This window comes from Chaetura pelagica, unplaced genomic scaffold (assembly GCF_000747805.2).
Source record: "Chaetura pelagica isolate M959 unplaced genomic scaffold, ChaPel_1.0 scaffold76, whole genome shotgun sequence".
Classification (NCBI taxonomy): domain Eukaryota; kingdom Metazoa; phylum Chordata; class Aves; order Apodiformes; family Apodidae; genus Chaetura; species Chaetura pelagica.
In genome coordinates this window covers 5,007,164-5,033,347 of record NW_009970723.1, presented here as the reverse complement: position 1 = coordinate 5,033,347, position 26,184 = coordinate 5,007,164, and the positions used below count along the sequence as shown (strand labels likewise).

The 26,184-nt window shown below is 36.2% G+C and overlaps 1 protein-coding gene across 1 annotated transcript in view; it reads left to right on the top strand.

Moving 5' to 3' along the window:
* Positions 1–26,184, top strand: part of MMP16 (matrix metallopeptidase 16 (membrane-inserted)) — a 183,412-nt gene that overhangs the window by 103,400 nt on the left and 53,828 nt on the right. The window contains exons 3-4 of the mRNA XM_010006416.1: positions 2,030–2,152; positions 12,467–12,771. Of these exons, the coding sequence (XP_010004718.1) occupies positions 2,030–2,152; positions 12,467–12,771 (428 nt within the window). The remainder of the gene's footprint in view (positions 1–2,029; positions 2,153–12,466; positions 12,772–26,184) is intronic.

Below are 26,184 nucleotides of genomic sequence, written 5' to 3'. Positions count from 1 at the left end.
GACTCTCCACTGGTCAATGAGGATTGGGTTAGAGATCAGTTAGGTAAATTGAATATATACAAATCCATGGGCCCCAGTGGCTGAGTGCTGAGAGAGCTGGCTGATGTTGCACTACCACTCTCCATTGTTTTCGAAAGATCATGGCAAACAGGAAAGGTGCCTGAGGACTGAAGGAAGGCAAATGTCACTCCAGTCTTCAAAAAGGGCAAGAAGGAAGATCCCAGAAGCTACAGACCAGTCAGCCTCGCCTCCATCACTGGAGAACTGATGGAGCAGCTCATTCTAAAGGTCATCTCTAAGCACATGGAAGAGAAGAAAGTTATCAGGAGTAGCCAGCATGGATTTACCAAGGGGAAATCAAGCTTGACTAATCTGATAGCCTTCTCTGATGTTGTGACTGAATGGGTAGATTCAGGGAGACCAGTGGATGTAGCCTATCTTGACTTTAGCAAGGCTTTTGACACTGTCTCCCATAATACCCTTGTGAGCAAGCTCAGGAGATGTGGAGCAGAAGAATAGACAGTGAGATGGATTAAGTACTGTCCAAACAATAGAGACCAGAGGGTAGTGATCAGTGGTGCAGAGTCCAGCTGGAGACCTGTAACTAGTGGGGTCCCCCAGGGATCAGTGTTGGGTCCAGTCCTGTTCAACATCTTCGTCAACAACCTGGATGAGGAGAAGCAAATTTGCAGATGATGCCAAACTGGGAGGATTGGCTGACTCACAGGAAGGCTGTGCAGCCATTCAGCAAGATTTGGACAGACTGGAGAGCTGAGCAAAGAGAAACCTATAATGAAGTTCAACAAGAATAAGTGTAGAGTCCTACACTGAGAAGGAATAACAGATTGCACTCCACCAGGAGTTTGCATCCAGTTGTGGGCTCCCCAGCTCAACAGGGAGAGGGATTTACTTGAGAGGGTCCAACAGAGGGCTACAGGGATGATTAAGGGACTGGAACACTTGTCTTATGCGGAAAGGCTGAGAAAACTGGGGCTGTTTAGAGAAGACAGAGAGGGGATCTTATTAATGTCTATAAATATCTGAAGGTTGGGTGTCAAGAAGGAGCTAATCTCTTTTCAGTGGTGGCCCTGTGTTAGGATGAAGGGCAATGTGTATACAAGCTAGAGCACAAGAAGTTCCACCTCATCATGAGGAAGAACTTCTTTACTGTAAGGGTTACAGAGCACTCAAATAGGCTGCCCCGAGAAGTTGTGGAATCTCCTTCTCTGGAGACTTTCAAGACCCATCTGGTTGCTTTTCTGTGTGACCTGCCCTAGATTTTGTGGTGGTCCTGCCCTGGCAGAGGTTTGGACTCTAATCTCCAGAGGCTCCTTCAAACCCCTAACATTCTGTGATTCTGTGCTTTTGTGAAATATTCTTAGGCAAATTTCTTCAGTTAAATATTTCCACTAGAAGCTTACAGTGGCAAAGAGATACTCTTCATTGTGTGGAAAGAGTAAGACAGAAGAACTTAATATTGTCATAAAATTAGCAGTTTCAGTGTCTTGAAATAATATATATATATATATAATCTGGCAATTGACTAGGCTCTTTGATTGAAATAAATTAAGGCTTGTTTCAAAATCATCATGATGAGACAAAAGAAGGATCACAGAATAAAACAAAAATAATTTAGAAATTAATGATTTGACTAAATCTTTGTGTGTGTACTTTAACTTCACCTTCTGCAAATAAGCTAGTAATACAGATTGTAATTACCTCGAATGAATCAGAATAAATCATTGGTTGCCAAAGAGTTGTCAAATTGTTTGTTCAGAGGTTGCAGCAGAATAAAAGTAGGAAAAATAACAACATATAAATTTGTTTCTGAATGTCACAGGAGGCAATGAAGCACCACAAACTCTATATCTGGTATCAAGATAACTGTTCCCTTTGGTGGTCATTGTTGCATCTAGATGCAAAATTGGCAATACCATAACTTCAAAAGTTTGATGTTTTTATTAGTTAGGTGCAGTGCTTATGATTTTTCATTCATGTTGTTTTAACTATGTGGTGCTGTTTCTTGCAGCTGGATGAAGAAGCCTCGATGTGGTGTGCCTGACCAAACAAGAGGTAACTCCAAATTTAACATTCGTCGGAAACGCTACGCGTTAACAGGACAGAAATGGCAACACAAACATATCACTTACAGGTACCAAAGATATTCATATAGAAATATAAATGTCACTAGTAGTGCTGACTTCTAATTTTAAGCAAATATATACTTATGAAATATTTGTCAAAGTTTTGAGAAATTTAGTATTAATTTGTGATTTAAAAATGCTGATTTTGATACCTCCTGGAAAAGTATGTATATGCTATAGAAGAACCAAATTATTTTACTGGATAAAATAGCATGCATTAAGTAACTAGTAAATTCTCTGAAGCTTTTGGCATTGATTTAACACCAAAAATGTCCTTAGCCTTACCTTTCAACCCTCTTGGCAACTTCATAGAGAACATTGCTCTGAAACTAGGAGCACGGCTATGAAACTCAGATCTCTAATTTCAGTATGTAAAACAGCTTATTGAGAGGAGTCAGTTGTAGCAAAATGTAGTTGCCTACAGGTCTGTTCTAAGTAAAAATGAATTTTATTATAATTTGATGACTCACTGACCCAACCATTTCCTGCCTGTTGATGATAGGCATAGGGATAAGAATGGGAAGGTACATCTGTGTAACTCTAGTGTCTAGCATGTAGTTAACACTGTCTTGCCAACTGTCAGAACTGATCTTCGCTGTGAAAGTTAGATACAACCTCTGTACATCCTAGAGCTCTGTCAACCAAAGAAAGAGTTGGGTATATAAAATAAAATCCATAATTTATCAGCAAATCAGGGATTCCAATACAGCCTGTTTGAAAATTTTCACAGCCTCATTGGGCTCATTGTCCCATAACACCTAACAAGGGTAAGTTCTAAGCAATAAAATTGGTTTTAAATTTATTAACTCCACCATTATTAATGAACCCATATAAATATGAAATTTTAAGTTCATAAGCTCTGTTGGTCATGTAGACTGTTCTTCATACCACAGTAAAGAGATAATTTTATTGGCAGCCATGACAATGCTATGGCTTATGTCTGAATTGGAGAATACTATTTTAAGACATTACACACTTATATAACTTCAAGCAATAGAGAGCTAACTGCCTTGAGATTAGCATATTGCTTTGACTGAAGTATTTTATTGTTAATGTAAATGTTGATTAGAATAAGAATTCTCACCTACAGCACTTTGCATTTAAATGTGTGTGCATATATATATGACAAGGCATGCATGGTCACGTACAAATATGTATATATCTGATTTGTACAGAGTGCAAATTTTCTCTATTTCATTACAATTTTTTTTATAGCAGTCTAAATCCTGCCACTTGTATGTCTTCTGTACTGTCACCAAAGGCATTAATCATAGTAACAAATAAAGGTGCTTGGTATTAAACTATGTGGCAACTATCTAGTAATCTTTCTCACTTTGAAGAATTTATGGCAATTCTTTACCTCCTGCCTTCATTTTAGTAAAATTTTCACTCTCTCAATTTGACAAGACCTTCAATCAGCTATAACTTTGAAGTGAATAAGCCTATATTTTTTGTTGTGAATTACAGAATGAACAATATTTAAAGTAGAAACCCCATGTTTCATTAGAATAAAATTGACAATATTTATATTTCTGAATTAAAAAATAACTCAAAGCAGGTAAGGACAACAGAAAAAGAAATAAAATTCTTTACGTTTCTCTTCACCTGTTTTGTTCTTTCCAGCAATTCCCTGCTTACAAGCTTAATGCCAGTTAACTGAATGATATTTTAAGTTGTGTGTTCCCTAAACATTTAATCATAGATCTAGCATCACTTGTCTGAACATTTTATAAGTGCCACTTCTCAGCTGCTTCATAATGTGATGGTTTCCAACTTCGTTCTGTGCCTTCTTGGCCTGTCAAACCTTCTAGTCTGAAGTGTGCCCACTAAGCAAGCTTAGTAATTCCTCCAAAGAAAGAACAGTTTCTCATTCCTCTTACCTCTTCCACTTTTCTGGAAAATAAAACCAAAACCCCACAAAAAGCACCCTCAAATCCAAGCCCTTGTGTCCCAACAGAACAGAAACACAGAATAAACAATACAAAATATGCCATCCATCACAGTTATCATAGGACTGCACTCACCAGCTTTTCAGAACAGGAAGGGTAATATTAAAAAAAATAATTGTATGGACATACCTATTATGTTAAAAAGAGACCAGATGAGCAGAACATGGACTTGAATAGCTGTTAAAGGGTTTTTTTAAATATTTTTTGTGGGTATTTTTGCCGAGAATTTAACTGGGGCAGAGTAAGGGAAGCTTTTCAAATTTCTTTCTTTGTTGCTCATTTCTAGAAAATATTTAATATAGTTCTGTAAGTGTATACGTTCTTGTTGGACTCTGTGAAATTTGCAAATGTGGAGTTTTTCTTTGTATGCATCACTATCAGATAGGTGCGTTTCCAGGGCTTAGGAGAGCCCTTTGAAAGAGACCAAAATCTACATTTACCACTCACTTTCTTTCTGGCTACTTGGTCTTAGAGTTTATTCTCAGGTGCTCTATATAAATGAAATAATTCCCACTTTAGGCAGAACATCAAGGCATTATTAATGGAAAAACAGAATTGAGATCACATATAAATGCATTTGAAACTGTGGCTACTTGTATTTTTACTCTAGCATTTTCTGTCTGTCACTTATTTTTTCCCCAAGAATTGCTTCTGGCACCTGTTAAATGTAAGTTAATTAATATTGTTCAGAATATATTTCCTCTTAGATTAACCTTGAGATTATGGGTAAGAGAATCAAAATAAATACACATGTGACAATATTTTTTCTATATTTCCATATTTTTATTTTGTAAGTTTTCAGTCTGAAACGGTTCCCCAAATTTTCAAGATGGAGCTTCAAAGAAGTGATTTTTCATCATAATTTATATTAATTATGTCCTTTTTGGCCTTGTATTACATTTTGGATTTAGGTGATAATTACTCTCAGAAAACAATGTCTGTGTGAAGACATTATCAAAATGCAGATTTCCAGTATTGGGAATGTCAGCATGAAATTAATATTGAGTTACATTAGTCAAACTTTCTCTCTCTCAGGGAATGCAGCTTTCTGATTATTAGAACTGGTGAATAGGTTGTTTCTTAGAATTTCTGTTTCTAATGAAGTTATATGGCAATATTGCTTACTGTATCTTTTCTGCCTGGTAGAGATCATGCCAGTGTGCCTTCTGATAGTTAGTAGTATTTATGTTGTATACTAACAAGACTTTTACAAAGAGAGAAACAGAAACTATTCAAATCTTTACCAACCAGAAGAGTATAGGAACAAAGGAGAACATCTAGGCTAAATGAAAAATACAGCTCCATCACAGATCAAAATATGAAGATCTTAATGGTAGAGGTTGTATTCTTAGTGTTTTAGACCACATCAAGTTACACAACAACCTCTCAACATTGCATAGCTCAGAGAAGAAATCTCTTTAACCTATTAGGGAATTTAAAATAAAATAAAATAATGATTTAAAAGTCATTCTGCTTTATTCTACTGTCTTCAGGAAGAACAAACAAAAACAATTTGATTGTTCAGCAGTATGTAATATTAAATTCATTAGTGGAGGAAATTTAACTGTAGATAGTCAACAGCTTCATCCCAAACCACTTAGAATTAATTTAATCTTTTCCTTTACTTCAGTGGACATTGGGTCAATCCCTAGATAATTGCCTTTTTCCTTTCTCAATAAGTTGGATCTATCCTGGATTTCAGCTGTCCAAAAACCAACAGAGAATGAAAGATTTGGACATTTCTAACTTTATGCAATTCAGTTAAATTAATTAATGCTAGCTGGAAGATTCAACATGTAATGAAAAGTCCTAACTACCTTGTTAACAATAGACTATGTTACTTGGATGGTCAGAATGATCCATATTGTGTGGAATTTGGAAAGTGTTTTTCTTGGGGGTATTAAAGCCACACTGAAAAGTAACAAAATAATGAATTCAGAAAAAAACTTAGAAAATACTGTTGATAGTAATAAGATTTTTTCAATAAAATAATACTAAGTGTGCTACAGAGGAATATTTAGAAAATACTTCCTAAATCAAGGAATTACACACCATATTAATCATATATATCACAAAGTCAGTATATGCTGAATTTCTTTGATTTTATGTGAATGAAAAAGACCAGCTCTGTCCATATTGAAATGGTAACATAAGCTTTGCATTGTGATGATGTTCACAGTCCATTATTTTTAAAATAGATGCTTATTTCAGCAGCAAGACATGAGCATATTCTCTTTCTATTAAAAATTAAAAGCAAAAATAAGGGGAAATAATGAATCTGGTTTTTTTTCAGAGATGCCAAGAGCATCCTAACTTAAACAAATTTGTGAATAACTGAAATGTCTGAAAACTAGCCTTCAATGCATGAGCAGTATTCTATGCTTTAAATCAGTTATACCTGAGTAATATATTTAAAAACATGCCAGAAGCATTTACAGAATTGGGCTGTACTTTGATGTAATTTTTTTTCTCTACATGCATATGAGGCCTACAAGACCTTAAGGCAGTGGAAATAGCTAAGCTCTAAAGTCCTACTCTATCATTTTAAGTCAGCAACAAAGTTTGAAGTTCTAAGCTTCTTGGTATCACAGAGAACACAGTAGCGTAGCAAATGCATGCTGGAATATATGGAAAAGTGATACCTCCAGGTGTGGAAAGTGTTCTGGGTGGCACAGTGAAGAAATTGTCAGGGTTCTCTGAAAACTGGTATTTTCAAGATGTCACACCCATGAGTTCTTAGCGTTCCTACTTTACATGTTTTGCTGCAACTCTGATGATTTACAGCTGCAAATCTAGAAAAATTTGTACTAGAAAACACTACTTGTTTTCTACAGTAAAGTGCTCATAAACTGTTAGACTATCTACCATAGGGTTTCAACCCTTAAGGACTAATGGGACAAGGTTGCTAGCAGTCCTGACACTATAAACATTATCTTTTGTAGTAAGCATAGATACAGAATCAGATGCTATTTAATGGCCTGTTAAACATTCTTTTGTCATTATAGTTCCATCTCCCACCAATTTTCAATCAGAAATATAATAAATGTAATTCTTGTCAATCTGACAATACAGAGGAAAGGTTCCAGTATTTATCTGCATAATATCTGCTAACACCATTATAGGCAATGTTTAGGAATCTGAATAAAATTGAATACTAAGTTCCTAAGTGTTGATTTAAACATATTTAACCCTCTGTTAGAGCTCAGTGCATTCCTAAGAAAACAGTGCTTACCCTTTTCTTAACTGTGTTAGCAGTGCTACATATCTTAGCATTTCTAACCTCTTAATGGAAGATGGGAGAACCTATAAAAACATACCTAATAAAAGGAAATAAGATTACACTGTGGTGATTGGAAATTTATGCAGTGAAAAAAGTCTAGATAACTGGAGCTGAAAGAGAGGATTCCTACACAACAACCAATTAAGTAAATTAGTTATGCTTTTCCATACTGTAAGTAATTAAAAAATGGTTATCACTAGATATATATATTTAGGGTCAGTCTTTTTCATTAAAAAATAATAAAAATTGTAGAATATAATTTCTCATTTCTTTAATACTTTGCTACTTCAGTAATCCTGAAATAATTAAACATTTAATAGAATCATAGGATGTTTTGGGTTGGAAGGGACCTTAATGATCATCTAGTTCCAACAACCCTGCATAGAAAGGGACACCTCCCACTAGAGCAGGTTGCTCAGAGTTTCATCCAGCCTGGCCTTGCACACATCCAGGGATGGGGCTTCCACAGCTTCCCTGGGAAAACTGTGAATTATCAATATGCTATAACTGTAAAATTTTAAGTTGCTTTATAATTATTTTAAATTAGTTAGTAGTAAATTATGATATGGGATTACTTAGAACATCTTTCCTCTGAAAACATTTCTCAGTTAAGTATTTTGCAGATCTTGGCTTTCTATCTTGGAATTCTCATCTTTGTTACTTTTCAGATGCTTTTAATTAATTATGGGAAGAATATTATCCATTAAAATGAAGAGGCAACAAAATGACAGGTTTTTTCCAACATAGCAGCAGTAGGTTGACTTTTAATGTGGTCATGGAACAAGAAAATCAAAAGCAAGATCTCTGACTCGGGTTTAATCAGCTGGAGCAGGAACTATATGAACTAAGAGCACATTTTACATGAGAAACTCTCTTTGGTTATGGCTACAAAGAGTTAGCAAAGTGAGACTGGAAAGAAAGTGAAGCTGAGAAAACCCACATCAGTGAGATTTAAAAAAAATCAATCAGTGGTATTAAAAAAAACAGTCTTTAGTTCACTTTAGGTTTGACAGCAATTGCTATGAGAAGTTCATTTCAACAAGTTATTAAAATTAATACTATGTTTCAATTCATTTTATCTTAACTGTTTCATATCAAATACAGATCTAGAATTGGCTTACTTCATGCAGATTATTTACTGCATCTTTGTACCTTCTTACTGAAATTTCCTACTCTTTTATCTTTCTTTCTTAAGAATGGAGTTTCCAAATTGTGTCTGCTCCAAGAAAATCTTGGAATGTTTGAAAGAAATGGCATTGCAGAAATAATTTCCTCATTTATATTTAGCTTATATATTCATGTTCTTAAACAAACAAACAAAAAGCATAATTTTTCATCATTGTAATTACATAATAATTCTAAAAGCACTCATTACTATCCAGTCTAATCAGCACAACAGGGTAGCAAGGTGTTACTCTTGTACACTGGATTGAATGCAGAAATTAGAATAGAACCAATTTTGAAAAAAATATTTATTAGATGCAGTGGAGAAGTATCAAAGTCTACATGCCATGAAGAAGTCTGTTACTGAGTTATTACGACTCTTGTGGAGGTCATTACTGCTAAGGTAAACAGTAATAAGAAGCTTTCTGTATTTTGAGCTTTATCTAGCCTTTGCTGAACTGCCTTTTGGGTCTAGCTTGGGTCACAAGGGTTGACTTCATATACAGACTAGTAGCAATTTACAAGAAAAAATATAACAAGCTGTTCTAATGACAGCTCAGGAATAGAAAAAAGGAGATATGAAATTTAATGCCAAATATATGCTATTTAATTTACTGTATTTAAATTTCAGATGACTGATTTTACACAGTCAAGTGAGGTATATCCTGACAGCCTTGCAAGGCTCTTGAAGCTGTTGCAGCCAAAAATGTGTCACTGAGGCTATTTTTGGGAAGAAGGAGGAGGGGAAGGAAAACCCAAAGCTTTTCTAAAATCAGAATTTCAGAATAACGGTCTCCAAAACAAGACTCTTCAGGCATCTGCAGAAATAATAAATCAGTGTGAAAAGTACGTGTCACTGATTAAATCGTATTCTTGTACAAGATGTGAATTTAAAATCTATAATGCCAAAAGCAGCTCTCAAGTTGAAAACCTTGTTTGCATCAAACTGCAGTAATAACCACAAAATACTGAATTCAATGGGTACATATCTGTGGCTGTCTAAGAATAACAGCTTTCAAAATGTATTCAAAACTTCAAGATTAGGTTGGATGGAGCTCTGAGCAACCTGATCTAGTTGATGTTCCTGCTTATTGCAGGGGCGTTGGACTAGATTACCTTTAAAGGTCCCTTTTAACCCAAACAAGAGCAACCAAGCTGGGGAAGGGTCTAGAGAACAAGTCCTGTGAGAAGAGGCTGAAGGAACTGGTATTGTTTAGTTTGAAGAGGAGGAGGCTGAGAGGAGACCTCATTGCTCTCTACAACTGCCTGGAACGAGGTTGTAGTGAGGTGGCTGTTGACTTCTTCTTCCTCATAAATAGTGATAGAACTAGAGGAAATGACCTGAAGTTGTGCCAGAGCAGGTTTAGACTAAATATTAGGAAGAATTTCTTTACTGAAAGAGTGGTCAGGCGCTGAAAAGGGATTCCCAGGGAAGGTGCTAGAGTCACCATACCTAGAGGTATTTTAAAAATATTGTAGATGTGACACTTCAGGACATGCTCTAGTGGGATTTTTTCCTGATTTGACAGATGGTGTCAGTGACCTTAGAGGTCTTTTCCAACTGTGAGAATTCTGTGACTCTGTGAAAATACTACTTTTGCTTGACTAACTCTATTTTCTATGAAAGCCTGTTGATTCACTTGCTGTATTCATTATACATAGAAAATAGCAGAGGCTCTGATCTTTCAAGGAGCTGTGCTTGGGACAGTATGTGTGCTTTAAAGAGCATGCGGCGGAAGACTAAGAAAAAAATCATATAAGTGGCATTCCTAGCATAGCAACAGGTTAATTGTTGTCAAGTTTTTAGTAGTGGGAGTGCAAGTGTGCTTTTGTGAGGTGTTTTGATATATTTCCACATGACACTGTTTGTAAAACACTGTACGTTCTCAAGGGGCAGAGGATGAGTAGCTTATGAACATCTCTCAATGGAGTGAGCTTTCAGAGAGCAGTTCTGCAGCAGGACATGCAGTTGGTCCAGTGCATCCAATATTTTTTTTAATCACTTGAAAATCAATACAACACTGCTCATAAAATTACTGGTGAGTAAATAACTATGAAGAAAGGGCATAATCCAGTGCATTTGAACTACATGACATTTACATAATTTAAAATAAGGCCATGTCTACAGATCAGAGGACTTTTTTTTTAGACAGCAAGATCATTACAGCAGTACTTTGTAGTTCTGACAGTCAGTTTTAAAAGAGCATTGCAAAATTGGAGTAAGTTCAATAAAAATCATAGAAAATATTTAATAAAATGGAGTAAATGTCTTATAATAAGAAATTTACAGATTTCAGAGTAAAAAAAAACCCAAACAAACAACAGAAACTAAACAGAAGAGTAAACAAAATGGTTATGACTTTGCAGTGCAGAAATTTCTTTTAGGGGGGCAAAAATGTCCTTAAATCTCATGTATGCAAAAAAAAAAGGCAGAACAAGAACCAGTTACAAGCCAGGTAAACAAGATAATAGGCACAAGTATGTAATGACTGATTAAATAATCTTTGGAACAAAAGGTCAAGGGAAGCAGTGGATCTTTTACAGTCTACTATCTTCTAATATGTCTTGATATCTCTTTGGAACATACATACTAGCTAAAACAAAATAATGCTTTGATTAGACTAGCATTAGTAGACTCAATAGAATATTTTTTACTGTAAGTCAAAATAGGTAACTTTATGGTTTCTACATTATCCTGTGATCAAAACATTATATATGTGAAGTCAAATCTGTAAAATTAAAATTTAAGGATTTATTTCCATTTATATAAAATTACTTACATTTAATTCACCAACCGCATAGATCATTCCAGGTTTGTTTTTTATTTTTTTTTCTTCTCCATTAATATGCCATGTTGTGTAAACTAACCTAAAAATTACATGCACTCTAGAACTCTGTAATTTGTGATATTTGTGCTGGACATTCAGTCAAGCACATGTCAAAAGAACAATGAGCATCTGATTGCAGCAATTTCAGAACAGACACAAACCTAATATAATTTTTGTTGGCCATATGAATATAGTAAAAATGATGGAAGAAAATGGGTTGATCTGAAATTTATTATTGCCATTCCTTTCTTGAATTCAATAATAGAAATAAATAAAGATTACTTTTTTTAAGCTGTTTCCACCATAATTTACTTGTAATTGCAACTCTGAACTCAACTGTAGTTATTATTGTCTTTCACCTTTCTCTTATGTGTGAAAGTTGAAGAAGTAGTGGAGACTGAAATGTATGTTTAACTATATATTTCTGAATTAGCTCATAATTGTCTTCTATAAAATTACTTCTTCGATGAATTCTCAAGTTTTATGCAAGAAGTAATCAGATCATAACAGGACATCTTATCCTGTATTGAAATAAAAAGGCTTTGTTTCTGATAAGGAATTATCTATGCAAATGCAAAAAGAAATGTTTTTAAAGCTTTGTGAATGCTGGTTGGTGGTCACAGTATGGGACTCTGCAATTGTTAATGGGCTCACTAAGAAGTTAAAATTTCGTTTAACTAGAAACATTTTTCTTTTGATCAGCAATGACATGCCGTTCTTTAGCTCTGATGAATTCTAATCATGGTCCAGAAAGTAAACAGCCAGTGGTTGATTAATCTGGTTATCCCACTGTTAAGAAATTTTCATTTAAAAATATTTTTAATCTTCTAAAAATATGATTTTTGTACTGCTGAGAGTAACCTAACTAATGTATAATGAGTTCTAGCATAAAGGGCTACATAGATAGACACAATAGTTTTACACCAACTAGTTTAAAAATGCTCTTCTTAAAGAACAGAATCCCAGACTAGCACATTTTACTAAAAGCCCAGTTTTTTAAATAATTTTGGGAAAGTGGATGTAAGCAGTGTCACTCACCAGTCTGTCAAATTTAATGCTTCTCTAATTTAATGCTATTTAATGCTTCTCTGTTTCTTTCAGCATAAAGAACGTCACTCCAAAAGTAGGTGATGCTGAAACTCGTAAAGCCATTCGCCGTGCCTTCGATGTGTGGCAGAATGTAACTCCTCTAACATTTGAAGAAGTTCCTTATATTGAATTGGAAAATGGCAAGAGAGATGTGGATATTACAATCATTTTTGCATCAGGTTTTCATGGAGACAGTTCTCCCTTTGATGGGGAAGGAGGATTTTTGGCTCATGCATATTTCCCTGGCCCTGGAATTGGGGGAGACACTCATTTTGACTCTGATGAACCATGGACTTTGGGAAATCCCAATCACGATGGTAAGAACAGATTTCAGCTTGAATAAAACAAATAAATGCCATGAATTTTGAGCTGACAGAGCTATTTTCTTGTCCCTAAAATCACATCGTTTTCTTTCCTAAGTTCATATTGCTTTAGAACTATCTTAATTTGCCTGGTCCATTAGAATATGAGACAGAAAAGTTTCTATCAAAATGTAAGTTAGAGTATCAAAAGGTGTTTCACTTGAAAAACAAAGAATTCTTGTTAGAAACCTCTGTCTTTGTTCAAATGTTGTACTGTTGAATGCTTATATAAGCTACTTTCATTTTGATATTTTTTGCCATATAGATCTTACTTAGGTTTGGGGAAAATGTGCAAATTTCTTTAGCAATCATATAAGAGAGCTTAAGAACAACTGAGACTACCCACCAATATAGTGGATATATGAAACCTAGTCTTCTCCAGTTTTTCTTTATGATGAAGCAGTGGCAGCATTTAAAGTCAAATCTTCAAAATGCCATTCCAAGAACAGAGGTGGTGTTTCCCAGTAACTTTTCAATGCCTTTTGGACTTGTTAATTCAAAAAATAATTCCAATTTACTCAAGCTGTACCTTCCCAGTAGTCAACTGATGACTGCATAGTGTAGTTGATGTACCTAAAATTTACCAAATCAATATTGAAGATACTCTTAAAATCAAAGAACTACAAACTCTTGCCAACTCCAAGTTCATGTGACTAAATTAATGCCATTGTCTAAGAAACCAAATTTAAAGCTAGCCTTTGCATCTCTTCAGAACAGTGTCAAAGAAGAGCTTTTGTGTTTGGTGCTTTTATACTTTCATGGGTTTTGCTTCCAACCAGCCTCAGTTGTCCAAGCAGATCTCTCTAAGCCAGTTACATAGATTTTGGGAGAGTCTCTTCAGCAAACAATGATGCACAACAGAAGATGAACAGATGCACAAAGAGGGTGCTTCTGGCATAAAAGAAGATAAAGATGACAAATAAGAAGCGCAGAGCTGTTATATTTCCTTGTTATACTGAATCTGTGAGCAATGAGAAGCTCTAACTCATTTTCTTTTCTCAACTGCAAAACTAAAATTCAGAGCTTTTATGTAGCAGTATTTGTACCCTTGAATTTGTGTTAAAACTTTTAAGTTAATATTTCAGGAGTATAAATGTGGTATTGTGACTGTTCTAATGATGTAACACTTCTGCTGTGCCAGGGTCAGTGAAGCAAGAGCAGTGTACTGCATTGTGAAAACCTGTAGTAGCAGAGTGGGTTGAAGATAATTTATTGTGAATCAAGGCCTAGATTCTTACTGGAGAAAAAATTGGTATTGCACTGCTCGGAAGGCTTTACAGAGGGACCTGGACAGGCTGAATCAATAGGCCAAGGCCAATTATATGAGGTTCAATTAGGCCAGGTGCTGGGTCCTGCATTTTGGTCACACACAGGCTTGGGGAAGAGTGGCTGGAAAGCTGCTCAGCAGAAAAGGACCTTGGGGTGCTGGTTGACAGCCAGATGAACATGAGCGAGCAGTGTGTCCAGGTGGCCAGATGCAAAATAGCACCCTGACCTTTATCAGGAGTAGCATGGCCAGCAGAAGTAGGGAAGTGATCGGGCCCTTGTACTCGAAGTGGTGAGGCTGCACCTCAAGTACTATGTTCAGTTCTGGGCCCCTCACTACAGGAAGGACATTGAGGTGCTGGAGCTTGTCCAGAGGAGAGCTACCAGTGGGGTGATTTTTAAGGTCTAGAGAACAAGTCATATGAGGAGTGGCTGGGGGAACTGGGGTTGTTTAGTCTGAAGAAAAGGAGGGTGAGCAGAGACCTCATTGTACTCTACAACTACGTGAAAGGTGGCTATAGGGATGTGGGTGTTGGCCTCTTCTCCCAAGTAAGTAACAAAAGGACCAGAGGAATTGGCCTGAAGTTGCGGCAGGGGAGGTTCAGATTGGATATTAGGAAGAATTTCTACACTGAAAGAGCGGTCAGGCACTGCAACAGCCTGCCTAGGGAGGTGGTGGACTCACCATCCTTGGAGGTATTCAAGAAACGTGCAGAAGTGGCACTTCAGGGCATGCTCTATTGACTGAGGCTGTGAGTCAGTTGAGTGTTGTTTTTTTTCTGTTTTTGTTCTTTGGTTTGAGCTGGGTTTTTTTGTGTTGATGGTTGGTCTCAGTGATATCAGAGGTCTTTTCCAACCATCTACAGGCATGTGTATGTTGAAATCAAGGTGTCCATTTAAAATGTGATAACATTTGGAACATATCCACATATGGATATTTTTAGCATGTGTGAAAGTGTGCAAACTTCTGGCTATCTTCTTTTTTAATGTAAATAATTTTCAGAGTGTAAATGAGTACCCATGTGTATATGCCTTTTTGTGACTGAGTTTTATAGAGCAGTTTTCAAAAGCTATTTCTTGTATTAACGAGCTTTAAGATATTTTGAAAAGAAAAAAAAAAACAACAAATGAAAGTAAAATGATACTATCACTAAAAATATGCTTTTAGGTATCTTAGAATGCTGAACTTCTATAATAAAAATCCTGAAGGAAAGTCCAGGGGTTTTTTGTGACTGGAAAAAATTTCTGTGTGGAAAAAGAAAACAAGTCTGCCATTTGGGATTGACAAGGAAGAAAAGGCTTACCACTCTCTTAGACTGCCTAATATTTGAGCTCAATCTCAGAGCACTGAAAAGCAGAGGTTGAATAATATATTTATGGTCTTAGCTATGAGTAATTTTTCCCAGGTGAGTGTTATTTTTTCAAGTTCATTGCTCGAATAGTCCAATAGTCATCTTCATGTATTGTTAATAGAAATCCAATAAAGAAGAAAAAGATTAGGAGATTTATTTTTATTTTAAAATAAATTCTCACCTCAAAGGTCTTTTTTTTTTTTTTTTTTTTTTTTCCCATCTGATTCCTACTCTGTTATCTCAGAATTATTTGAAAACATGGACTCGGTTAATTAGCAGCAAAAAGGAAAATATAAGATCATCTTGAGAAGTGATAGACTAAATCTTCACTGTGCACTGTTCTTCTAATGAGAACAATTTGCATGCTATCTACCTCAAAAAAGACAGGCAACTACTTGAAATGCTGTCATAAACTGTTGTCCGTTTAAAATAATTTTCATTCCAAATAAGGAACCATATACAAATTCAGTATTCTGACTATAGTTAATTCCTAAGGTAATTTCTCCTGACTAGTTAGTTGTAGTGGCTTCATACAAAACATTTGGGTTCAGGTTTTGGTTTTTTCCTTATCTTTTTTGTTTGATTATAGTGTGTTTTCATAGTTTTAGTAATATTCTAGACTGAAAGGACAGTTCCAATAAAAATACAGCATCTCCACAGCACAGTGCTGCTTTCATTTTTCCCACTTCAGTGGTATGTTTTTGTGGATCTCAGACCTATCTTATCAGTTGTTTTCTAGGGAAGAAATCTGTGCTTTGACTAAAGAATTAATAAGGCTCCTGTAGGAGCCCATTGCTTAGGATAAATCCTCCTATCATATAATCTAACACTTGCAAGCTCTCTCAAATGACATATTTCTTTGTTTTCATAATACACTGTAAGCAGAGTGCACTTGGTACCTTAACTCCAGCTGAGCTGTAGAGGTCTTTTCTCTAATTTCCTCCTATGGTGCTGCAGGTAATGCCAGAAGTATTGACTTGCCATCACAAGGGAGCAATGGACACAAGGACAGAATTTCTTTTGCTAGGGAAGGAGGGATGTACTGGAGGATAAAAAAATTTGGGGTTTTTTTGCAAGGTAGAAAACAGTAGTTTTCAAATACTTTGGACCAAGTGTCTGGACACATTGGACTGCAGCCTTCCTCAAGACAGCTTTCATGTTCCTCTTGTTCTTTTAGAACACCTATTTTTCAAGTTGTTCTGATGGTATAGGCCTTTTCACCTAGAGTAGATCCCATTTCCTTTACAGTCTGCTTACCCAGATTTTAGTGTGAGAGGAGAGTCTTAGGTTTGTCAATTATCTGGGATAGGATGGTTTCTTGATGCATCTTCTGAATTAACTTGTGCTTCTAGGCAGTCTCAGTAAAACTCAGATTATTCTGGTAACACTTGGGAACTACGGTAGGAGAGGATGGAGGAAACAAAAATTGAAGGTGAAACACTTTCTGGAATAGCAAATCAGAAAGGACAGCAATATCACAGGGAAGGAATTTGTAATACATACACTTAAAGATGTAAAAAGATAAAAGAATAAAAAGGAGATGAAAATACATAAGTAGCCATCTGAAAATTCAGCATTTATTTAAAAAAAAAAAAAAAAAGAAAAGTTGAATCCTTGTTTTCTTCTGAATTTAAGTACTGGAAAGAAAAAGAAGTGAAGGAAAGAAAGGAAAAGGAAGAAATCTTGATATACTGGTCTTGAGGCTAGGGAGACATTTTGTTGTTCCCATGACTCCAGTCCATTTAGATGATATATATTACCTCATTTTTTAATGAAAAATGTATGGACACTGAATAATATATCTAAATCCAGAAAAAGACAATTATTTCTTGCTAAGAGTTACAATATTTTGCAGACATTGTATTGTCCAACAAGAATCTTTTTCAAAGATTTTTTTTCAGTTGCAATATTTCAAATCACTGTGATGAAATTTAAAGTCACTGCCAGGGAGCAGGAGGGATAGGGACTGTCCCTGTAGTAGATTTTCTAGTAGCAAGCAGGAAAATCCTATGCTCTGTCTTCCTGTATCAAAAACTGAAAATAGTGTTCTTGTTAGTCTTAACAAGTCTCTCCCACATCTGTCCATTATTAATCTGCAGCACTGAATATTTTTTAAAGCAATTAATAATGTTTACTGAGCATAGATGTTTGCTTCTAATAAAAAATGGAAGGAGTTTTTCTACAATGACATGATTAGGAAAAGGACTCTGCCTTGTTAAAAGCATATAGTCATAAAACCTTAACCTGAGAGTGAATGAAGACATTTTTGCTGTCTGTCAGAGGTAAATGTCTCAAACATAAAGCATAAGATCTTACCTCTGTTGCAAAACTTGCATTGTTTTATCCAAATTTATTTCACATTTGTGTGGTTACAAGGACTTAAGTTTGTTTAAACCTTGTTTAAAGAAGTTTGGTTTGTTTGTTTGTTTGTTTTCTGAGAAATGACTGAGAGCATCTAAACATATTTAAGGGCGTGTTAAGCCAGTCTGAATGGAGAGAGCACTACTTTTAACTAGATTAATTTAAGTTTGACCTACTTACACAAGTGCAGCTTTTTTAAAACACAGCATGATTTAGAAATAGCTCTTGGGGAAAACAAGGATCTCTTGGCAGCTTAGATTTCTAGTACATTAGGCATGATGCTTAATGTTCCTATTGCTGGTTAAAATCTTGCCATAGAACTGTGTCTTTCAGTAGCAGAAAATATTTGGCAAAAACTAAGTTTAAGCTCTCCTTAGAAAATACAGTAGATTGATAATAGTATCTTCTTTTTCATAACTGAAAAAAACAATATATATATATATAAATCAAAGTAAGAGCATGATTTTTTACCTCTGTAGCAAATTTACCAAAGCAGTTACTGTACCCTAGTGAACTTCTGCACAAAATAGTTCTTCCATGAAAGAATATAGCACAAATAATAGCAAGTGAAACTCCATTATAGAAGTAATAGATGTTTTTTTTATTGTACAGTTACATGTTAATGTAGAGAATATTACCAGAGAGTGCTTGCATTCATGTGGAATATTTGTAACTTGTATATATACAAAGCTGTTTTTTCAGGAAAACAAACCCAAAACTTCAAGAGGTCAGTAATTTTTTTTGTTATTAACTCTCCTTAACTCTCCAACATTAATATTCAAGTTTTACAGGTAATAGAAAGAAAAAATCCCAAACCCTGTCACTTTTTACCGTGCAGTTTGTAAATTGTCAAGTAAAAACTTCTTGGCCCTAATGCAAATACAGGCTCCAGTGTAGTGTACTTGGACTCTAGTTAGTGCATGGATTCTGCTGTGGGCACAGTGCTGGCAGCCAAGAAAAAAATTATGAGAGTCCTGATCTCTGAACTACATATATCAACCTGTAGTAAATTTTTTTTTGGCTGCTATTCCTGTTGACACAGTGCAGGAGATATATGCTGCTGGAAATATGAACCTGTTGAGTTGTGAAAACTAAGTCTCCTAAGGGAGCTCTGTGTCTCAAACAGTGCTCATGTCATCTGCTATGGTTAGGTAGAAAGAAAGCCAAGCATTTCAGAGTAAAGGAACCTCTATTACAATATTACCATGCCTTTAATTTCATAAAGCACGGTGATCTTACTTAATTGATTACGTACATTTTTAATAAGCTCTTACCAGTATCGAATTTGATCTGTAACTAAGTGTGACCTTGCAGTTGTCACATGGTTGTTTTGCAGTTCTCTAATAGGATAAAATGTAAAAGATTACTATCTTGTTTAAATTTGTAATGTATTATACTTGTGTATATACTTTTAAACACAGAATTGCCAGTATGGGTTCAGATCAAAGGTTATCCTAGAAAATATCCTATCTCCAGTTATGGCTATTAACAGATACCTAGGGAAGAGAATAAGAGGAAAGCAAACATATGGTAACAAAACCCCAGCATAATCCTCCTTAGCTTCCAGCAATCTGTGGCTCATTGAAATTCTGAGCCATAGGCCATATTTTGTGTTTAATAGCTTTTGGGGGATTTCCTTTCATGAATTGGTATAATATTTTTTTGAACTCATGTAAGTATTCAGTATCCACAACATCCTGTGGCAATGTGTTCTATGGTTTAAGCAGATGTGAAAAACTACCTCTTTCTGAATTTTGAGCCTGCTATTTATAAATTCACTTTAGGGTGACTGTTGCTTATATTGTGAGGAAGTAATTTCCTAATAATTTTATCTGTGTTATTTATGATTTTATGAACTTTGTTATATCTTGTTTCCAGAACAAAGAGATCTAGCCTCTTGAGTTACATCTTTGTTTATATGTAGTTGTAAGGTTAAGGAAGCACAACCATTTTAAACAGAATTTGTCTGAGCACAAAACGAGAAAATCAGCAATATTGTAAAAGATGGTGATTACATTTAAGACATCTTATAATGATGAAGATACCAGAATCATATTTAAAAGAACTTTGCAAGTTGCAGACGAATGGAGTAACAACTGATTCTTTTCATTTCACCCTTTCCCCAGAAATCCAGTATAATTCAGGAGTCAGCTAACACAGATCATACTTTGTATTGCTAAACCTGAAGCCTTTCAGTACTTCAGAAAACCAACCAGTCTTTCCCCATCAGTAAGTGCATGCTGTGCTGATAGAAGCTAGCAGGTGAATCTGTCCTCAAACTTGATTATACTTGCTCAGTGTGCATATGCCCACCTTTCCCATATCCAGTCACCCCAAGATCTTATGTAAAATGATACCTCTGGAACATTCAGTGTCTGCTGCATAAAATGTGTCCTTGAAAGTATTGCCATGGGATGAAAAGCTGCACTTGAGGATAGAAAGATCGCTTTCAGTTATTGAAGAGATGGAAAATCATTTAAAAATAAGCCATAAATTACTCTGGCTCGTTTGTGAAGGACTCAGTCATTAGATATAGGGCTATACAGACAGAAGAAAGAGTCTATCTGCTGGACTCCATTTACTGACTGGAAGACAGATGATGGAAAACTTTAACTGTTGGCAAGATAATGACCTCATTTTTATTGTTTTTGAGGAGATCCTTGCTTTCATGGAACACCCTTCCAGCTTTGACAAAAGCACTTCATTTACATGACATTAAAAGGGAAATATGTTAAACACTGGCAGTTAGTGAAAAGAGTCTTGTGGATTAATCCAGACCCATGTTCTAGATATGTGTTTAGCTGGCCATTTTTAATATAACCCAGGGACGGTAAGTCTACAATATCATGCTCTCAGCTTCCTTCTTGGCCTAAAATTACCAAATGCACTATTATGCAAGTTGGAAGAGAAGCTGAGGAATATATTAAGAAGGTGGACTTCGTGACATTCTTAATTAAAACAATGGAAATATAGGCTGTTACGCACAACTTACATTGGGCTTTTGTCTCTGTAGAAGCAAGGTGATATTTTACACTGTGGCTTAATTGCTAAACGTGGCCATGATGGTCATAATGGCTGGAGCAACCAGAGATAGGAATACAAGCTAGAGTAAGACATGCTAGAGAGCAGCCCTGTGGAAAAAGACCTGGGGATACTAGTGGATCAAAGCTGGACATGAGCCGCCAATGTGCAATTGCAGCACAGAGGGCCAGCTGCATCCTGGGCTGCATCAAGTGTGGCCACCAGATTGAGAGAGGTGATACTGCCCCTCTACTCTGCCCTGGTGAAACCTCACCTGGAGTACTGCATCCAGCTCTGGAGCCCCCAGCACAAGAAGATTGTGGACCTGTTGGAGCATGTCCAGAGGAGGGCCATGAAAATGATCCGAGGGCTGGAGCACCTCTCTTGTGAAGACAGGCTGAGGCAGTTGGGGTTGTTCAGCCAAAAGAAGAGAACAATCTGGGAGGACCCTTATAGCAACCTTCCAATACCTGAAAGGAGCCTGTAAGAAGACTGGAGAAGACCTGTTCACAAGTGCATGTAACGATAGGACAAGGGTTAATGGTTTCAAGCTAGAAATATTTAGGTTGGACATTAGGAATAAGCTCTTTAATATGATGGATCACTGGAACAGGTTGCCTAGAGGGGTGGTAGAGGTCCCATCTCTGGAGACATTTAAGATCAGGCCTGATGGGGCTCTAAGAAACCTGTTCTAGTGTGAGATGTCCCTGCTTATTGCAGGGGGGTTGGACTAGATGACCTTTAGAGGTCCCTTCCAACCCAAAATATTCCATGATTCTATGATGTAGGCTGTAAATCAAAAAAGGCAGTGTTAGCTGAGCCACCAAGGTGCATATTCCTTCCACCATGGTGTAGGTAAACATAGACCATTGCAAGCCTATGTGGAGGACTTCGGGAAGTTGCGAACTCAGTTTTCCCTTTAAACTGCAACTGGAGGTTATTTCCCACATAATAGGGCCAGGAGAACAAACTGCTTGCATTTGCCATCTGGCTCAGTTTGTTATCAGTCAACCTACCTTAAACTGCTAATGAAAAGTGTTAAAATGAAGCTGGCTGACTTTGCATGGAAATAAATGAGGGAAAGTTCACATTGTCTGTTACATCAGCTTTAATGCCAAGAAAACATCCAACTGAAACACAGAATGGATCCTTGCAGACAATTTTTCCAAACACGTCTTTGTCTCAAACAGCTGTTAATATAACAAAGATCAGTTAATCTTTCCAAACTTAGATTAATTTTGGTCAGACACTCATATTAGTATCTTAGGAGTACTGAGCTAATATGAGGAAATTTATTTGAAATCGTTTGTTAAAATTATTAAATTTAAAAGAACAATGTTGGAGGTTTTGTTGTTTGAAGCATTGAGAAGCCTTTTATTGTTTAGGCAAACTGATTTATTTTGAATGAGTGCATACAGAAAATGCGAGCTAGCCCCTTCATTATTATTTTTATGACCCCACAACCCCTGACACACAGTTACTGTGTGGGAATGACAAATAAAAAACCAAAAGTAACACCACTCATACAACAAATAAATAAATCTAGCTGCTACCTTAACCTTTCCTCCTCTTAGAAAGAAGCTTAGCAGTTTGTGAGTCTTGAATCTGAGAGAGCTTCATATAACTCTTGTACATGACAAAGTTACAGAGAAGGGGAAATAAAAGGAAAGATTTTAACATATTCTAGATGGTGTGCTTTTTTCTTCTCCCCTGTGTATGTTTTTATAAGTGTTTTCCATCACCTCACAAAAAGTCAATTTTTCTTCAAAATTTATGATATAAAAGTAATACTAATAAAATAAATGTTAATAATAAATAAACTGCCTTATGACCTGTGGGACTTCACACTAGAAACTGAATTTCAGGTTCTTGCAAGATTGCTTGTTACAGAGAGTTTGTGAAAAGCCACCATCTCAAACATTTTGGGTTAAAAAAAGAGAAAATAACCTTTATTATCAAAAATAAACTAAAATAATTTCGTAGAATTATAGAATTTTGGAAAGGTTAGGGTTGAAATAGAGCTTAAAAATAATCTAGATCCAACACCCCTGTGCAGCCAGGGATACCTCCCACTAGATCAGGTTGCTTAAAGGCCCATCCAAATTAATGGCTCAAAATTAATTTTTTTTGTTTGCTTTTCAGTTTTATCAGCTAGTACAAATAATTTAGGAAAGAGTAAATATCTATGATCCTCAAATTGTCCCTTTAAACAGAAAGTGACATTTCTGTCATTTACAACAGCCACCAGTCTTAGCATTCCAACTTTCATGTGATCCAGAAACCTTCATGGACATTTTTTAACCAAGAAATCACCTTTAGGAAATCTACCTTTTCCCAAAGGTGTTCTATAGACTACTATACCTGTGCTGCCCTCTCCTTTCCCCTGCTTTTTCAAGGGGGAAACAGAATCTGAAAAAGCATATTGCAAATTGCTGCAGATGTTGTCATGGTTTCCTGAGAGAATGAGACAAGAATTTTACAGTAATTCCAGATTTATTTATCTATTGGGCAGACATTAAATGGATTGTTGTTGCAAAAGTAGGTGAAAGTAAGAGAACCCTAAAACGTAAGGAAATACTATATATGGCTTTTTCAAGTGTAACTAATGAAAGATTTTCTACAATATCCATGTTCTCAAGCCTAGAGAATAATTTGTTCTTTTTCCTGACGATTCTTCACTTCAAAATGCTCAAGCCATATGTTCTTGAGGCCAAAATGTTTTTAATCTATATTTAGACTCCCTCTTAAGTAGCTTGGGTTTCAAAAAGTGCTGAGTAGCTAACACAAATACCTGGAAACAGCTGAAACATCTACAGATAAAACAAGTTAGGAAAAAGGATTAAAACAGAATGACCAAAAAGACCAGGCTAAGTTAAAATAACAATATTGTTTTGTGAAAAATGTTTTGTCACAGCAGACAGGTTTAAGTCTCTAGTTCAAACCAATAATGAAGGCTTCCTGATTTTGCACATATACCACTCAAGTCCAATCCTGTGCTTGTATAATTAATGTTTTGCCATTGACTTAAATTAAAAGACCGAAGTCAAAAGTCAGAAGACTTGAAGTGGTAGATTTAATCTGAACAAATGTTGATGTTTATATCTGAGTTAATCTCACAGAATCCTTTCAGAGTCAGAAGAAGGATTTATTGCCTTCCTCGGTAAGATTTGTCACATCCTGGAATAGGTGTCTAAAATAAACTAGGTGAATCATGTGCTGGAAAAGGTGCAGGTCTAGACATTTTTGTTACAGAGTTCTGTAGCTAGATGACTTCCACCAGTTATGTTGAATCAGGTGCAATTTCAGATTAGAGGAGAATTGATGTGGTAAGTGCTTCCAAATAACAGTACAGAGTTCCAAATAAGTCTGTCTCAGCAGTGGAGACAGTTAAGTAATATACTCAGAAAAGGTAATTAGTGATGTAGGCTATTCCCTGTCCTCAGTAGAACAGGAAAAACACTGTCCTATTGGTCTAAATATGGTAATTCATAAGTGGATTGCAGCACTTAATTTTTGAATGCTTAGTTGGTAAGATGGTATTGTGTAAACATTCTTTTAGTTTCTCTTTTCTAGGAATCATACATAGCTCCTTTCTTTTTATGCCCTGTAGGAACTGATACAATGTAAATATGAGGAAATGGGATTATCATGGAGCATTTGGGAAACTGAAGATATGGTAGTGTCATAGAATTAATGTTAATTAGTGCTAGCAGAAGCAGTAAAAATCTTAGGGCCTGAGCTTCAGGAAGAGTTAGCAACTACAACATAGACCAACAATGAGTCCTTAGCTGGCTTGTGGTTTTATGGTCACTTTTGTTACTGGCAGAGCTGGCCATGGTGGCAGACAGAGAGCAGTGATAATGGTCCTGGACCTGCCTGAGTGTGGGATGCAGCAGAGCAGCTGTGGGAGCAGTGTGCCCCAGCAGCTCTGCACTCAGCTCCTTGCTTTCCAATGGGAAGATCTGCTTGGAAAGCATGGGTTTATGAAAGGCAGGTCTTTGGGTATATTTAAAAGTCATATAGATATAGTGGCTGGGGATATGGTTTAGGGGTGAGCATGGTAGAGTATGGTTAAAGGCTGGACTTGATGATCTTAAAGGTCTTTTCCAGCCTAAATTATTCTATGATTCTATCAGACATAGGACCTCTGGCATTTTTCCTTTCACTGCCTGTGCCAGAGGCTGTCCCTCCAGGCTGGGTCCTGCTGAGCTCCTAACTCACAGAAGAGAAAGTATGCCAGTATCAGCCTCTGTCTTGCCTAATATTCCCATGTCCAGGCTCTCCTGCATTCCTTTTCCACCTCTAATCATCCTCTTGCATAGGCTTTCCTCTACTGGGGCTCCAAGAGGACAGCTTGTCTGCCTCACCGTCTTGGCCTTTTCAGCATCCTTTGCCCTATCCTCTGCAATCTGTCATCCTGGAGGCTGCTCTTTCACTGCAGGTGCCATGAATCACTAATGCCAAAATGACAGTATTCTCGGGATGCTAGAGCAGATTAGAATGGTTCCTCTACCTAGAGTGAAACCAACAGCTACATGGATATACCCACTAACAGTAGCAGATTTATTCAATAGATCAGAGCGTTTCATTTAAGTATATTTTATCAAAGTAAAACCAAAGTAACAGATTTGTCTTTCTGTCACTTTCTCCATAGAAGTGATCCCCAGTTTCAAGTTTCCTCAATTTAGAATATGATACACACTTGTATCAGGTCTCCCTTTGAAGCCTAAAGATGTCTTAGAAAACATATCTGCTTCTCAGATCAGAGAACTTGTAATAATTTATTTTTTTTTTCTCCTACTAATTGCTTTGCCAATTAGGGTTCCAGTCCAAGAAAAAAAAACATGGACAATTCTATCTTGCCTTATTTTTTTATTTATAGGAATTAAAGAAGTAGTGGAACAATGAAAGAAGAACTGTTCATATAAGATTCCCAAATATATGTTCAACACTATGTTACTTTAGCTACAAGATATCTTAAAGTCATACGTACGTGTTAAGTAGATACAGTGATTGAGTAAGAATATCTACCTGGTTTTGATGGCTTTAGTGTGACGAGATAGAGTACAACACCACAGCTCTCAGTTGTTTAACTGACGCAGGGTAAAAGTTCAACTCTTGAAAGAACTTACACAAGATTTACACATAAATAAAATTCTATGTAATTCTGTTGTGGGATTTCATTGGTCTACAGAACCCTTCCAGATTTACACCCCATGGCAAGTTTCATCTATTTTGAATATGGCCAGTGTGACTTTTACCTTTCTCCTGGTAATGACACACTTTTATCTTTATAGTAGGTGTCGCGAGCCGGTACCAGAGGGCTACCGGCTGGCAGGATGGTTTTGCGACTTCCCCCCCCCATTGG